General features: G+C 35.6%; 2 protein-coding genes across 5 annotated transcripts in view; one reads left to right on the top strand and one right to left on the bottom strand.

Moving 5' to 3' along the window:
• Positions 1 to 13,525, bottom strand: part of LOC128209585 (uncharacterized) — a 37,852-nt gene extending 24,327 nt beyond the window's left edge. For 2 of the 3 annotated variants that reach the window (XM_052913670.1, XM_052913672.1), the window contains exons 1-4: positions 11,668 to 11,703; positions 10,881 to 10,962; positions 1,913 to 2,070; positions 1,527 to 1,603 (exon numbers count right to left, since the gene is read on the bottom strand). In XM_052913670.1, coding sequence (XP_052769630.1) covers positions 1,527 to 1,603; positions 1,913 to 2,070; positions 10,881 to 10,953 — 308 coding nt within the window. In that variant the 5' untranslated portion in view covers positions 10,954 to 10,962; positions 11,668 to 11,703. Of the gene's footprint in view, positions 1 to 1,526; positions 1,604 to 1,912; positions 2,071 to 10,880; positions 10,963 to 11,667; positions 11,704 to 13,504 lie in introns of those variants that run through there. The other variant, XM_052913671.1, reaches the window with a different exon arrangement.
• The window catches only part of LOC128209586 (inositol-tetrakisphosphate 1-kinase-like), an 80,710-nt gene continuing 74,629 nt past the window's right edge, over positions 11,761 to 17,841 (top strand). For both annotated transcript variants that reach the window (XR_008257028.1, XM_052913673.1), the window contains exons 1-2: positions 11,761 to 11,959; positions 17,620 to 17,644. Coding sequence is in view for 1 of the 2 variants with exons in the window: in XM_052913673.1 (XP_052769633.1) it covers positions 11,883 to 11,959; positions 17,620 to 17,644 (102 nt within the window). In the remaining variant the exon portion in view is untranslated. The remainder of the gene's footprint in view (positions 11,960 to 17,619; positions 17,645 to 17,841) is intronic.

The raw sequence follows: 17,841 nt of genomic DNA, 5'->3' as shown, positions 1-17,841 counted from the left end.
TGATCAATTTGAACAAACATTCACAATCAATTGTGCTGAGATGGATGCACGAACACACAAAAAGATTTTCAAACCTTTCCAGATTTATGTTTACCAAACCTGTGAACCCTGGGTGTGGCCAGTAATGACACCAGGTGCATAACTTAAACATTCACAACCAATTTTGTTAAGATGAATGTGCAAACTACAGAACTTAAAGCTAAAAAATGGTCTTTGGGCTTTTAACAAGAACAAGGCAGAGTAATTCACAAAATCAACGGCAGAAGCAAAAAGCAAATTGTCTCTCAAAATCCTAGACTTGCAAATTGTCTCCCTTAACTCTAGACTTGAATTTACATGTACATGTAAACTTGGCTAAAAATAGAATTCGCTCATGCAGACCTGGCTAAAAATAGAACGCATTTCTTTAAAACTTTCATGGCCCATAATCTAGGCATTTATGGACGGATCTGGCTGGTTATCGAAAGGAACCGAGCTCTAATGGATATCTATATACTGTACAAGTTGCATCGAGATACAATCAAAACTGAAGACTGTATCGTGTTCACAAGCAATTGTTTACAGACGCACGAACGCACGGATGCACGACCGCATGGACGCACGGATGCACATACTACGTACACATTACCATCGCATAAGCTCTTCTGGCCTTTGGCCAGTAGAGCTAAAAATAATCCTGAAGACTGTATAGCGCTTGCCTGGAAACATACTCCTGAATCCTGGATAGCACTAACATGGAAACATACTGCTGAAGACTGGATAGCACTAACATGGAAACATACTCCTGCAGACTGCATAGCACTAACATGGAAACATACTACTGAAAACTGGATAGCACTTACCTTGAAACATACTGCTGAAGCCTGGATAGCACTTGTCTGGAAGTATACTCCTGAATCCTGGATAGCACTTGCCTTGAAGCATACTGCTGAGGACTGGATAGCACTTGCCTGGAAACATACTACTGAAGACTGGATAGCACTTACCTGGAAACATACTCCTGAATCCTGGATAGCACTGACCTGGAAACATACTCCTGAATCCTGGATAGCACTTACCAGGAAACATACTGCTGAATCCTGGATAGCACTTACCTGGAAACATACTCCTGAATCCTGGATAGCACTTACCTGGAAACATACTCCTGAATCCTGGATAGCACTTGCCTGGAAACATACTGCTGAATCCTGGATATCACTTACCTGGAAACATACTGCTGAATCCTGGATAGCACTTACCTGGAAACATACTGCTGAATCCTGGATAGCACTAACCTGGAAACATACTCCTGAATCCTGGATAGCACTTACCTGGAAACATACTGCTGAATCCTGGATAGCACTTACCTGGAAACATACTGCTGAATCCTGGATAGCACTTACCTGGAAACATACTGCTGAATCCTGGATAGCACTTACCTGGAAACATACTGCTGAATCCTGGATAGCACTTGCCTGGAAGCATACTGCTGAGGAATGGATAGCACTAACCTGGAAACATACTCCTGAAGACTGGATAGCACTTACCTGGAAACATACTCCTGAAGACTGGATAGCACTTGCATCACATCAAGGGACTTAAGTCTTTGCAGACAACTCAATACCTGAAACAGTGTTTATCTATTTTTGTTTTTGTATCACAATGATACTATGCAATAACATTTCTTGCATATACTTATGATAAATAATCCTGTTATATCACTTCTCACATTTTTCCATTGCTATAAACTTTGTTAGTTAAATGTGGAATAAACATATTGCATTTTATTTTATACTTGTTAATTTTCAATCTTAATTGCATTTCTAAAGATGAAATATGGACTTTCGGACTGATTTCCTATATCAAACACTTTTTGATTCAGTATCACACATTGAACATGTTAATGGCCAATTCATAAATAACATTCAAATACCTGTTTAAGACCTCTAAGAGATTTCTCACTGCGAAATTGGTTAGCAAGTTTGTACACACTTCTCCTCATTACATACTGCTCCGTGCTCAGTAAAGTCTCATGGTTCTTCCAGACTTCCACTGCCGGCTGCAAGATTTGAGCGATGTGGTGTAGCTGTGCTGCAATGAATAGGATGTGTCAATGTGTATTTAGGCTGTAAATGAGTCCAGGTGTAATAATGCTGTATATGTGTCCAGGTGTAATAATGCTGTATATGTGTCCAGGTGTAATAATGCTGTATATGTGTCCAGGTGTAATAATGCCGTATATGTGTCCAGGTGTAATAATGTCGTATATGTGTCCAGGTGTAATAATGCTGTATATGTATCCAGGTGTAATAATGCCGTATATGTGTCCAGGTGTAATAATGCGGTAAATGTGTCCAGGTGTAATAATGCCGTATATGTGTCCAGGTGTAATAATGCCGTATATGTATCCAGGTGTAATAATGCCGTATATGTGTCCAGGTGTAATAATGCTGTATATGTGTCCAGGTGTAATAATGCTGTATATGTGTCCAGGTGTAATAATGCCGTATAGGTGTCCAGGTGTAATAATGATGTATATGTGTCCAGGTGTAATGCACCAGTCAATTGAAACCACGGCCCCCCAAGGTCCGGGGAATAGCGGGGACTTTGACTTTCGTTCCAGCCGAGCCCGGGTAAGACCCCCGCCCTGCGTGGACGATTTGCTGGTAAAATCCATGCCAAATCCCCCCGCACCCCAGAGACCCTAGGTTAGGCCCAATCCCCACTGCGGGGCCACCTGGAGAGTAAAAACACGGCCCATTTCCCCGGCTATTCCTGGTATACCCCCCCGGACCTGGTGGGGCCCGTGGTTAGAATTTACTGGTGCATATTTATGCTGTATATGTGTCCAGGTGTACTTATGTTGTATATGTGTCCAGGTGTTATTATGCTGTATACAATATTCAATATTTGTCCAGGTGTAATAATACTGTACATACAGGATGTGCCAAGGAATACTAAAGCTTTACATACAGGATGTGTCCAGGTGTAATTTTTCTGTTCTTACAGGATGTGTCCAGGTAAAATAATACTGTAAATACAGGATGTGTAAAGGACTGACTGACAGACTGACCAGCTGGATGACAGGGCATAAACAATATGCCCCCCTCCCCCAATAACGGGGGAGACATAAACACTATCTGATCAGACCAAAGAATAGTCTGGATTCAATTAGCATACTGACTCTTATTTAGGCCTTGGCTTTTTTATGGGCCAAATAATGAGACCATGGGGAGTTAAAGCAGACATCCCAAATACCCGTGCTATACACCTGGCTAGAGATTCAAATATTGTCACTGGCATGCTATTTGATATTATTATAATTAGTAGAGGTATTTTGAAATTCATAATGGACAATGAATAACATTTAATGTCTATGAAAGGTTGGAGATATAAATGTATGTTATTTGCAGACAATTTCCTACAGACTGGTTGTACAAAATACTTAATGTAGAATTCAATCTTTTTCTTTTATTTTGTTCTGCTCAAGATGTCTTCATGAATGCAGCATTTTTCTTTTCCTAAAATCAAATTCTAGTTTTATAAAAGCATGTCAAAACGTAAAATAACGTAAAATGACTGTCCATAAAAATGCACATGTAAATAAACATCCAGTTAGTATGAAACTCACAATACTTAAAGAAACACTAGCACATTCAAGGGGGCTTTTCTTTATTCATAATAACTAAGAACTATGATATAATTAATCAGATAAGAAAAGGCAAGAAGCATGTCACAGATTCATCAATAAAATTTTCTACAATTAAATTTAAACATGTGTGAATTTTGCAAATTTCGCAGCACTGCTACCACTCTGTAAATAGCTTTGTATGTAAATTAACATCCATGTAGGTCCCAATGCAGCAACAATGGGGTTCATCAAGTTAAAGTAGAAAAAAATAATTTCTTAGATTATGAGAAACACATTAACATGGCAAAAAAGCACAATTTCACTGAGATAATACAGGACTAATACCGTATTATATCATGTATAGGACGCTAGCATAGATAGGACGCAGGCCAAAAAATAGTTGAAAAAAACGGGGGTAAAACCCCTTAATATATAAGATAGGACGCAGCGGAAAAATGTCAAAATCGGAGCCGAAAAATTGAGGTTGGTAAAGTATTTATAACATGTATTGAAGTAAAAAACAAACAAAAAATTGTATATAAGGCATATTTCGATAACTGCTTGTGTATTTCGATAATTATCGTCGTATTTTGGTAATTTAGCGTACACAACAATGATATATGTTTTGACATTTTGAGAACATTCACGCATATTATAAGACTTATACTAATGCCGTAATAGTCCGGACACGCCTTCTGATTGACAGTCAACCGTTGCAACCGTTGCAATAGTCTCCGCATGCATTCTGAATGACAGTCAACCGTTGCAACCGTTGCAATCGCAACAAAACTGTATTGTCAAAACTGATGATTGTTTTGATAAGGCTTGTCGCTGCGCGGATTAAAGCATGTCGGCATAATTAATGCGTGTCGGTTATTAGTCTTGCCAGCGGAAGGCAAGTTAAGTGGGAACAAACAACCATACGGTATTACCATCACAATAGTTTGTTCTATTGATGTTTTTCTAATGACAGACAGCGGGTGTTTTTCACACCTTCGCACATTTGAAAAGATTTGATAGTGACAATAATGCTACTTTGCTTTATGCACATTCCTTTATTAATTTTTTAAAACAGTAGCATACAACAAAATGTTTTGTAAAATATCGAAACATTAAAATCATGAACAACAATTAGTTGATATTTACCTCCTTTCCCAATTTTCCGTTGTCGTTATAACTCAATCCAGTTAAATTGCTGACTCACATCGAGTTTTTGCGAATTGCATCCCTTTTGTAAAAAAGTAAACACTCGTGTTTGTTTTTAATTTATTTCTCAATGAATCATTTTAAAGTAAACATTCAATATATTTCTGCGTGTGTTAACCTATGTCAGTTGTTCTCTTCGGTGATGCAGTACAGATACTTACTATTACCGCGTTTTTCCCCGGTCCAATATTTTCGACCTGAAATGGACTTGGAAAAAACAAAAATGAAATTCTAATAGCATAGAAAGGACGCAGGCATTTTTTAAGACGAGAATTGGGGGTAAAAAAGTGCGTCCTATGCATGATATAATACGGTACTTTAGAAACTTTCAATTCAGGTTTGTGGCTACTTCATTTTGGCAATTTAAAGGGACAGTACACAAGATTGGCACCCAAAAAGTTTTTTCTGTAACGAATCTCAGGACAATTATTTCATAAAATGTTTTACTCTTTGGTATCATAATTGTAAAATAAAATACCAAAATGTAAAAAAAAATATCACGTGGTAAGATCGACTAGCCAATCACGCATAAGGAATAAATTCTATTAGGTAGACATACCTAGTAATCTTTTTTAATGGAAATAAAAATAAATAAATTGTAACTTATGTGGTACTTCAGTTAGTAAGTTTCAATGCACTGTACACTTCGATAACAAGTTTATGTCAGTCTTTTTTTATTTTATTTTTCGCTATTTCATCATATGGAGTACAGCCCCTTTAATTATATTGATCATGAGCTTTATTCAATATGGGTCTCTGCAATGACAAATGATCAAATATACAGAGATAATATTATACACAATAGAATAAGTACTTGATTCACAGCATGTTTCCATAATTTGTTTGACATGTTTCTCAGCTTTAACAAATAACTGAATAAATGTATTCATTTAAAAATGTGACATTCATTTAGCATATTCTAAACAAGAGCTGTCGTAAGACAGCGCGCTCGACTACGCCGATTTGACTTAGAATTGAATACAATAACGATGTATTATGTGCCTGTCAAAAGCAATAAAACTATCAAATTAAAGAGTGAACAACAATCGCGATGTGACAAAACCAGGTTTTTAATGATTGGCAGAAGAGATTCAGTTTCAACTGCTTTCTTCTATTTTTTGTAACAGTGACCTTGATCCTAAAGGCCCCAAACACAATCCCATGGAAGTCATCCATTAACTCTTCCTACATATCAAGTTTAGTCACAGTATGTCAACCATAACTGAAACAGTAATCTTTTTTAGGAACAGTGACCTTGACCCTAGGGTGCCAAAAGGCAATCCATGAAAGCTCTGCATAAACTTGTCCTATATCAGGGGCGTAGCTAGGCTGTTTTGAAGTATACGCACAGTTGTGGTTGAAATGGGCGGAATGAACTTATGGGGGGGGGGGGGGGGGGGGCTGTGCCCCCCTTGAGTTCTTGATTTTGTCATAGGTCAGAATAATACTGTTTAGCAAAATAATTTTATTAGAACAGGATCATCTGCATTAAATCAACGATTAGAATACATCCTACATTTTCAGCAGTCATTAAGTAGTAGACCTAATCATTAAGAATTTCAACTTCCGCGCGTGTTTAATGATCCGCCTACTGCCAATCATCCGATACACACTCAGATTTTGCATAGACAATGTATCAGCCAATGAGGTTGTATTCTAAGTCAATTAGATGACATGAACTGAACTTTTTAAAAATTAAAAAGGACCCATTCTTTATCATTAAGAATTCACTTCATGTCATCTAAATATTACATATCCAATTCAAAAATGCTATGTTTAAAACGGCTTCGTAGAAAATTCAACAATGGTAATTGTCTTAAATAAGGAACATGCATGTGAACGTTTGTTAAAAGGTTTTCCTAAGCTCATTTAACATTTTCAACACAAAACAAACTTCTATTTCATAGCAAAAGTCGTTTTAAGTATGCACTGAAGGAAATTGTCAACGATTACACCATAAAATTACACCCGGCGAAAGAGTAATGCAACACGTCGATCCCTCTTCTGGGCGAAGGTCTCTATTACCTGTTGGTTTTCGATTTCCCGTTCACGGCAAACGTGAAGCAGTCCAAGACCGGACAAGTGATGACAAATTTAATTTGGGAGGGGTGGGGGGGGGGGGGGGCTATATAAAAAAGATCCTTCACATTGTAATGTAAGGTTACAGAAGGTATACTCCAGAAAAAATCAAGAACAATTTCTATCGTAATCTTAAGTATAAAGTATTAGTTTATCAGCATTGTCAACTGTTTGAAGATTATCTTTGAACATTTCAAGATGAGGAGGTTCAAGTTTGGCATTTGATATTTTGAAACTTGCCGCTTTGTAAACATCATTCGGATATATTCAGTATTTATCCACGATTGATTTATGACTGAACAATAAGGGAAACTACTCACCAGGCTTATATAACTTGTATAACTGTCCCTGTATAGGGCCTGGATAAGACAGCGCGCTCAACTATGCCGCTTTGACTTAGAATACAATAACGATGTAATAATACCAAGTTTGGTCTCTTTATGTCAAATCTAACTAAAATTATTCAATACATAAGGTGACTTTGATGCTGCCCTCCCACCAGCCCGCCCAAACAATGACGCAAGTCATTCAAATAACTTGATTTCCAGTTATGAAAATGTGGTTAAGAATATACAAACATGCCTTTCAAAGGAAATTAAAAAAAATAAAAATAATAATAATAATAATTCAAGGGCCATAATTTGTATTTAGGCTTAAAACGGAGTTATGTTTCTTGTTGTAAGATGGTCATAAATAATTTTGAATTTTATTAAGTGCATTTAATGAACGGTATAGAAGTTTTTTTTATTAAAATCCCAACTTGCCCTTAACTTTTACTTGCCTAAAACTTTAACCTAAGTCAATCAGGGGCCATCACTTGTATTAAGGATAATATGGAGTTATGTAACCTCATTGTGTGATGGTCCTGAACAATTGTGTGATGTATTAAGTAAATTGAATGAAGGGTTTAGAAGTTATCAATAAATATCCCAACCTGCCCTAATACTTTAGCCTAAGTTCAATAGTCAATCAGGGGCCATAATTTGTATAAAGGATAATATGTAGTTATCTAACCTCATTATGTGATGGCCCTGAACAACTGTGTGAAGTATTAAGATAATTGAATGAAGGGTATTGGACTTATAAGTGAAAATCCCAACTTGCCCTAAAACTTTAACCTGCCCTAAAACTTTAACTGAAGTCAATCAGGGGCCATAACTTGTATAAAGGATAATATGGAGTTATGAAACCTCATTGTGTGATGGTCCTGAACAACTGTGTGAAGTATTAAGTCAATTGAACAAAGGGTATAGAAGATACTAATAAATGTCCAAACCTGCCCTAAAACTTTAACCTAAGTTCCATAGTCAATCAGGGGCCATAAATTGTATAATATGTAGTTATCTAACCTCATTATGTGGCACTCGACACGTTGTCTTGGTATGTCTGACACAAGTGGCAAGTCATTTTTAAATTATGTCCATACAAGAGAAAGTTACAGCATGGACACGACAACCTATACTCATGTCCTTATATATGCAGCATTCCATTGTGAATAAACACCTAAGGGTGACCTTGACCCTAGAGGTAGGGACACGGGTCTTGACTGCAACACGTCGTCTTGGTATGTGGAACACATGTGGCAATTTATTTTAAAATCTGTCCATACAAGGGAAAGTTAATGCCCAGACAAGACAACTTATACTCTATGTCCTTATATGCAGCACTCCGTTGTGAATAAACACCTAAGTGTGACCTTGACCTTAGAGGTAGGGACACGGGTCTTGCACGCGACATGTCGTCTTGGTATGTGGAACACATGTGGCAAGTTATTTTAAAATCTGTCCATACAAGGGAAAGTTACAGCCCAGACACGACAACCTATCCTCTATGTCTTTATATGCAGCACTCCATTGTGAATAAACACCTAAGTGTGACCTTGACTTTAGAGGTAGGGACACGGGTCTTGCACGCGACACATCGTCTTGGTATGTGGAACACATGTGGCAAGTTATTTTAAAATCTGTCCAAAGAAGGGAAAGTTACAGCCCGGACACGACAACCTACACTCTATGTCCTTATATGCAGCACTCCATTGTGAATAAACACTAAGTGTGACCTTGACCTTAGAGGTAGGGACACGGGTCTTGCATGCGACACGTCGTCTTGGTATGTCTGACACAAGTAGCAAGTCATTTTTAAATTATGTCCTTACAAGGGAAAGTTACAGCCTGGACACGACAACCTATTCTCTATGTCCTTATATATGCAGCATTCCGTTGTGAATAAATACTAAGTGTGACCTTGACCTTAGAGAACACATGTGGCAAGTTATTTTAAAATCTGTCCATACAAGGGAAAGTTACAGCCCGGACACGAGTTATTGAGCCGGACACACGGACGGACGGAAGGATGGACGAACGGTGCGATTTTAATATGCCCACCTTTGGGGGCATAAAAACAAAATAACCTTGTATTTTTCCTCAATTTGCATAACATCACTTAGTGCCAAACATCAACAATATATTCATGCTCATTATCAATTGCAGGGTTTGACACTAACGGTAGTCTGGTAGTCCGAGACTACCAGTTTTGTTCTCGGACTACAAGAAATTTTAAGTCAATAGTCCGTTGGATTACTAGAAAAAGTAAATATCACATCAGGTAATTGAGCATAAAATCTTTATTACGCTTAAACTTGCGTAAAACTTGATGTTAAAATTTAAAAAAAAGCGAATATCACCGGTAAACACTCATTCTAAACTTTGCCGAAGATGGCCAAGCAGTTCTGGATAGCCTGGACTGTTAAGCGTGTTTCACGCGCATTTCCTATAGCCTTTCGATCAATATTTAAACCACTCTGTAGAATGTCTATTTAGAAAGGGAAAAACCATTTTGCACTGTATGGTGTGTTTTTATCGACAGACACGTGAAACTCTGCCAGTGCCAGCGAGGTAGATTTGGGTTCAAAGAGGTAGAATTTCTAGATCCCTTGCATTTTCAGTCAGAAACAAAGATAGATACGATGCTAACAAAATCTTGATGGTTGTTCCTATTTTTTGATTTTCTGAAAATACGTCACTGTTTTTATTTATCTATGGGGTATTGTCAAATGTCGGTGTTTTTGATAAAGCAGACAGAAGGAACATTATGTATGGCTTGTGAAATCTGGCTTTTATAAGAGCAGCTGATGAATTAATAATACTGCCAAAAAAGGTCTAATACAGTGTAAGTGCAGACGACGGCAGAATTGTGTGTGTTAATTTTCGCGCCAAAATGTCGTAACATTTTATACATTGAAGATATAGCCAATAATTTTTTTTATCTTATATTGTATGTCGTTTTAATAGATTAACAAGAATACTGAATAGTGGGATGCCAATTATCAAATATTGCTGATCAGTAGGATGTCTGTCATTTGTGCCGTAACTTAGCAACAATCTCGGTCGAGGTGTCAACTGATTTATTGCACCATTTTCCTGAAAGTGACAGATTATGGGGTATTTTAGCATGGTTTTTAGATTTTTATTCTGGGGTATTTTAGCATGATTTTTATACTTTTTAAGGTTTTAAAATTAAATTTAAAGACCAAACATTGTTTTGAAGAACGTGGAAATTTTAAGAATGAGACAGAGAAGAAACTACCAAAATTTTTGTTGGACTACCTGGATTTCAGATCCAGTAGTTCGATGACTACTTTGTGAAAAATGTTAGTGTCTAACCGTGTATTGGACATATGTTTGTATACTTTAATAATGTAACTGCCCATTAGTGTACCAAAAACAAACAAAAAAAACACAAAAACTACAAGCATACGGAAAAATCTACCTCTCTTGGCCCAAATCTACCTCTCAGGAGAAACAAATCTACCTCTCTGGCACAGCCAGAGGTTCACATGTATGCAATCTCACATGCACTAAAGGCCGCAATTCACTACAGGTGAGAAGTATTTTTGTTATATTCAGGTTTGCACCCACCAAAGAGCTTCGTTACTGCTTGAACCTAATAAGAAGTGAGAACAAAAAAACTGTCAACACATTAATACCTTTGTGTTTGTGATGAAGAGTAACCTTCAGTTCGCAAACTGGTGGAGGATGTAAGCAATTGCTGTTCCACATTTTTTCTTCCTGAAAACAAAACAATTGCTGAAAATAAGGAATCTTGAACATGTCTTCGAAAAAAATACTATTTCAGCTGGAGTTTTTCAAGGTTTTTATTCTTTTCATGTTCAACCAATCATTAAAGAAGTATCATAAAACTGCACTCTCACAGATAAACCATTTTACCACTTTATTATTTTTTGTCTTTGAAAAAGCAAATTTTTGCGGAAATATCTGCAAACCGATGATAAAAGATTGTCGACAAAATATCAGATCGCAGATTGTCATATTTCTGTTTGAAAATTAATGTTTCATTGCTTAAAATGTTACTAAGTATAAGAACATTTAATAACAGTTTAAGAAAAATGCATAGAACATCATTTTTTGAACTTAAATATAAAAATCTGCAATCTAACTTTTTGTCAGCAGTCTTATAGAACTGGTTTCCATGCATTTTCGAAAAAAACGGCTCGTTCCAAGACAAAAAATATAAAAAAGTCGTCAAAATGTGAGAGTGCAGCTTTAATGAAGACTATCAGCATAAAACTACATCATCATGCTTTATCCGAAATGCCTTTTCTATTATCCGAAATGGGGTACTCTCAGAAATGTCAATTTTATTAACATCAACATTTCAGATTTAAAATAAGATGTCTGATTGGTAAAACCCTTATATTATCACACTATGTTAACTACAAAATACTTTAAATAATAACTTTGAGCATGACATACTGTTAATGATTGTATAAACTCTATAACTAGCCAAGGGAAGTCACTCTCGAATACTAATTATTCGGATTATTTCGGATATTCACCAAACCGGAACCATCTCCAATGAATCAAAAAGTAGGAAGTCTAACAGCATTTTCGCGTTAAACAGGCTATAAGCATGTGACAGTGCATATGCCTCTATATGGATTTATTGTGCTAGTGTTTAAATTTTCAATATGAAGCGTGTTGGATACTGGATGAGTGAGAAGAAGAGCAAAAAGCTCAACTTCGATGACCACATTGATCTGTTTAGGTAAACATGTTTAGAAATGTTATACACTGACTGTACATGTATTTTATACATGCACAGTTGATATAAATTGAATTTTACATTGTCTTTGAAGAGAGAATGTTGAGTGTTGTTATAGCCTTGCAGTGTTAGACACTTACAGACTATTTTTGCGTATGACTAGGAGTCTGTCGGACTACATGTACTTACAGTGTTATGCACCAGTCAATTGTAACCACGCCGCCAACAGGTCAGGGGTTTACCGGGAATAGCGGGGGAAAGGGCTGTTTTTTTACCTTCAGGTGGCCCCGCAGTGCTGGAAAAATAGCGGGGAATGTTCCTTACCTAAGGTCCCTCAGGTGCTGGGGCATTTGGCGGGGATGTAACCAGCAGTTCATCCCCGCAGTCTGGGCATTTTACCCGGGCTTGGCTGGACAGAAAGTCAAAGTCCCCACTATTCCCCGGACCTGTGAGGGATGTGGTTACAATTGACTGGTGCATTAGGCATACGTGTAGGCCGATAAGGGCATAACCACACGCCTATAGCCCCTCCATCCTTATATGAACAACAAAAAATTACTAAAATGTTCCCAGGCTTGTGAATAACCATTGGGGAACAGTAACTAGTACTTAACCAAAAGAATGATTAATTTTAATATAATCATTCTTTAATATTTTAAAAGGGAGCCGACTTATAGTTACCCAACCCACCATCGATGTTCAAGAGGCCGTCACTATATATATACCTATCTTGGTAATATCACGTGATAACATTGACTAGCCAATCACACATAAGAATGAATTCTACTAGTATTCTTTTTTAATGGAAAAAAACTGAAAAATAAATTAATTGTAAGCAATGTGGTAATTCAGTTAGTTAGTTCAATGCATTGTACACATCAGTACCAAGTTTATGTCAGTTTTCGACAATTTTCTTTTTTTTTTGCTATTTCATCATACGGTGTATAGCCCCTTTAAGAAAATGTACACCAGGGCTCTCGCGAAGGGGCGACTTGGGCGAAGTGGTCGCCTAAAATTCCCAGACTTCGCCCATTTGTATCATCAAAGCGACATTCACTTCGCCGAAACTTTTAGCACATTGTAAATCTGTCAATCAGCGAGTATTTGGCCAATGTCCCATTAGTCAAAACATCACAATAATTAAGTCATTCGTACAAATTGGTAATCTCCTAATCCGATAATTGGGCCGTGTCATCCAATTACCAAAACATCGTCAGAAGGCGGAGCTATTGAAGGCTAACCAATAAGAATGTACATTGAGAAGACCCTGATCAAATGATATAAGTTCGTTAAAAAGAGATAGAAAAGGCGACATAATTATGAAAAATCGAGTCAAGCATTAATGAAGTTAAAAAGTAATTAATATATATGTATTGAACAAACAATGCAAGACATTTAAACATTGTTGCTTTTGAAGCAGACGGTCATATAGCCATCTCGGCAAGTAGGCTAAGAAAATCAATAACATGACGTATCACCAAATATTTGATTGGTTTTAGTGAAATGTCCATGATAAAAATTGATTTGTAAACACAAATGTTTACTTACAGTGATTTTCTCCTGTCACAGTTACGATGTCAAAAAAAATCGGCGAGATCGCCATTTTGTCAAAACAATTTTCCGATTTAATTTTTCAACCTCCCATTATGTATTGGTAATTTTTTTTATCAAGGACACTGATTTAAATGTCTTTTTTTTTTAAATGTCAGTATATTTAAAATTATTTAGCAAGAGACAAGTAAATAACAGCATAGCTGAATGTGACATTCGTAGCCTATCCCGAATGTACCAAAACAACATTCGTTCCCCTACTATATTGACAGTTCATTTATAAGGTCATTTTGATAATTTCGAAACCTTAGCTGTCTTTTTTTGTTTGTTTCATTTTAGATGCTTTTTTGAGATAAACTATGTGACATTGACGAATACACTTTTGCTGAGCCAAAAATGATACATTATGTAATGAACATTTTATATAGTTATAGCAATCAATTTTAATGTGAATATAAACTTAGGTGAGTGGTATGGCATAGTTTTTGTATCAGGTGTTACGAAAAGTATCACTTCTCCCTAAAGTCTCCCCACTTCTCCCTAAATTGGCTGAAGGGAGAAGTCACTTCTCCCAAAATTTCCAGCCTAGTGAGAGCCCTGTACACATTTGCTATTTTAAACCTGAACTGCATAAAAAATGTTATTTTAAGAACCAGTGTCCCCCTAATTTCATCGAAGTTTTCCAGATTAAAAATGTTTTATTCTGCTTTAACATCATAAAATCAACACATGTGCCTTAACAAACACCATAAAACAAGAATACTAATACTTGTATATCCAAAATAGCATTTATTGTTGCTGTCTTCCCGGGTATGAACTTGAAGTCTGACAATACTGCCGACCATAAAAATCAAGAGTCCAGGCCTAAAGTCAGGAGTCTCAAGACATCCTTTAGAATCAAACTCTGCCCTTGGGGTTGTCATTGGCGGCTGAAAAGTCAACTTGACCATTAACCAAGGTATTATCAGGATAAAATTAATAAGAGACCGGACATATGTATTATTGTCCCATGCTGTACAGTGTGATGGACAAACATTCCCAGTTGAAAACTCACTGACTTCTAAAGGTTAAAACATGAAATTTAGGCCATATAAAATTTAATGGCTACCAGAGAGTCTTTATGATGAATTTTCTTCCTACCCGACTAATGGGGAAATGTAAAGAAATCTAATTATTGAAAATGTTTCCTCAAATGCCCATTATTGAAGCAACTAAAAACCTAGTACATAATAATATTCACTATGACATACACACATATGAGTAGCAAGTACTGTAATCCTGGCTGAAGTATTTGTTGAGTTATGCCCTTTGATCTGCATGTAATGTAAAAACAGATGGAGATTTGGGCTGTTCGCTTCCCCTTGCTGTGCTCTTGCAGTTATGAAATAAGAGACACCTCAGGTAGCCTCAGTATTAGGACAGATAGATGTACTCTTTTTTTTTATTTTTACTTTATATGAACTCTTAGCCTAACCTTTGCCCCACTGTTCATATGATTGTATAAAGATCTACAAGGTAGACTGTCCACAACATATGGCTGCAAAAATAAGCCCAAAACAATATTGCAATATATTGCAATATGCAGGACCTGTCTTGTGCTTATTTGCAATATATTGTTCATTCATTGAGGACAATTATTCAAGCCCAATCATTATATTTTTAAATCATGAAATTGAATCTTAAAAAGGAACAAAGAATGAGCTGTTAAACAAGGAAAATTTATTGTAACATTTAACATTTTGCATTATACAAATAATGGTTATGTTCAAACTGAACAGGCAATTTCTAGTAACTGTATTCAATTGTTTTTATCACTGACAAGAATATCATATATCACTATATAATTAATTCTACTCTAGAGGACTGGGCTATTTTATGTTGGGATTTGAATTGGGCCCAATATTCTAGTAGACTCGAAGAAGTATTATTTGAAACCTTCATTTCAAGAAGATGTGATTTATAGTGTCAGTTTTGGTAGCTGTGTTTCAATCATGGTTGTTTTTATTTCAACTGCTTACCCTGATATTATTTTAAATGAAAAAATAATTTTATGTATTTTATTTGTGTTCATATGGATAGTGTGTATAAACAATTTTTAATTCTTCCCTGAAGTAACAAAAAAAGAGATTTTTTTTTTGTTCCCAGTAAAATCACAGTATTGAAATGAGAGGAAAGTTTAATCAGTTTTTACTTTCTATTAAGAAATATTGTATAATTTAACAAAAAAAAGTATTAATATATATTAAATTATACAATTAAATGATTTGTGTGAACAGTAATGAATAAAATATTCGCTAAAACAGTACAAAAGTGTGACTTATTTTGAATAAACTTTGAGTACACATCATCATAAATTTTGAAATCATTTAAACATACAGTGAAACTCCTTAAAACAGGATAAAGGGTCTTTTGGCTTGTGTTGAAGCTATTAACAAAACTGTTTGTAGAGAATGACTACGGCATTATTTATACTTTGACACTCGGTTGGTCTAAACCAGACAAAAATATTCAATCTTTGCATTTAACTTGAGACTTTGCCAATACCATTATGTACAATGTCATCATATAATGTACTATTTCGGTTTAAACCGCCCTCAACTCCCCGACTATGTTTACAGTCAATGAAAATAGCAACATACAAACAGAACTTGACCTATATTGAAAACTGTGCTACTTTATAAAGCTTAACTTTGTGGACTGCTTTAATTAATTTCCATTTAATATCTATCAGTTTCATATTCTTCTACAACATTTTTCAGACTAATTATGATTAACTTTGAATAAAGATTTTGTTTATGTCTCCTATCCGAATCCCAATAATGATAAAAACAACCTAATAAAAACACCTATAATTGCCTTTAAATCCCTATGATTAATTAAACAAAAAGGAGTTGAGGATATTTTTATTTAAACAAAAAGGAAATTAATATTCATGAGATGAACATATAATCATTTTTGAGCGGACATTGAGAATATTGCCCACTAAAATTAATGATTCTTGACTTAAGTAACACAGTATATGAATAAATTAAAACCTACATTTAAAGATTCCCGTCCAAAAATTAACACAACAAAAATATTTATTATTTAAGTATAAAAGAAGGCTAAAATACACACACAACTTCATTTTAACCTCAGGAGAAACAAATTAAAAAAAAAAAAAAATGCATGAGCAAATACATTTAACATCAAAATACATTTGGTGTTGGCACATATTTGTGAACCAATGACAATGACTTGGTACAGTTGTCTTTCATCTTCCATAGTTTGTTGTTCCCTCTGCATATGTGGGAAGTAACTATGATTGACAGCTATTAAAGGCTGCCGTCGTTTGCCAGCAGTTGAAACTTACGTCATGGACCGGAATATAAAATAGATGTGTGATCAGCTATCAAATCATATTGACAACTTTTCAGTACACATTACTGTATTTATGTGACAATTTTCAAATAAAAATTTAGCAATTACGTTAAATCTTCTTTTATTATTTCTTTATAAATACAACCATTAGCAAGCACAATTTAGTATCAAAATGTGTGTTTTTCTATCGATATCCTCATGGATATCCTCATGCGAAAAGAGATCTGGATAGCTTGATTGGAAATGGCATACATGTTGTAACATTATGAATGCCAATAGTAACAATGTCATCCCATTAACTGTACTATGCAACGTAGCGAGGTAATTATAATGATCCAAATATCTACAATTTGTTGTATTTTTAATGAAATCTACCCTAAAATTTCATCGATCTGTGCTTTCCCTTTTTGTACAATTAACCAACAATTGATTTTAATAGCTTTTATGAATTATTCACAAAGCCACGACAATAATGAATTTACCATCATACGACACTAGCTCTCTTAATGATTTAATTATGTTATTATGCCTGGGTGATTTACTTTTTGGATCTATAGAGGGCGGAGCTAGTTAGTCAAATAATTGCTTCATTTTCTGTAGATTCCTGAAATGTACTCTACCATATACATAGTTTCTTTGCTAAGGATTTGAAATCATAACTGATACTGATTTTTTTGGTATTTGAGAATTTAGGCATATTGATAGTACAGTAATTTTGCAATGTATGATAAACGTTTTGGTTTATTTTTCAGAAACGCAGGCGTGGAGTTGCTAAAGGTGAGACTTAATTAGAGAGTGGGTTTTTTTTCAAACTTTCCGGGGGAATTTGTGTGTGCGTGTTTTTAGGACGTCTAGTTGTTATGTCTGGAACATGTTTACACATGGTTTCTTTGATTTTTGTGCATGTCCAAAATATTTCAGGAAACAGATAATGGACTTTAGTACTTGTTAATATAAATGGACTATTTCTATCA

Source organism: Mya arenaria, chromosome 11 (genome assembly GCF_026914265.1).
Source record: "Mya arenaria isolate MELC-2E11 chromosome 11, ASM2691426v1".
Lineage (NCBI taxonomy): Eukaryota > Metazoa > Mollusca > Bivalvia > Myida > Myidae > Mya > Mya arenaria.
This window is presented reverse-complemented; position numbering and strand designations above follow the sequence as displayed.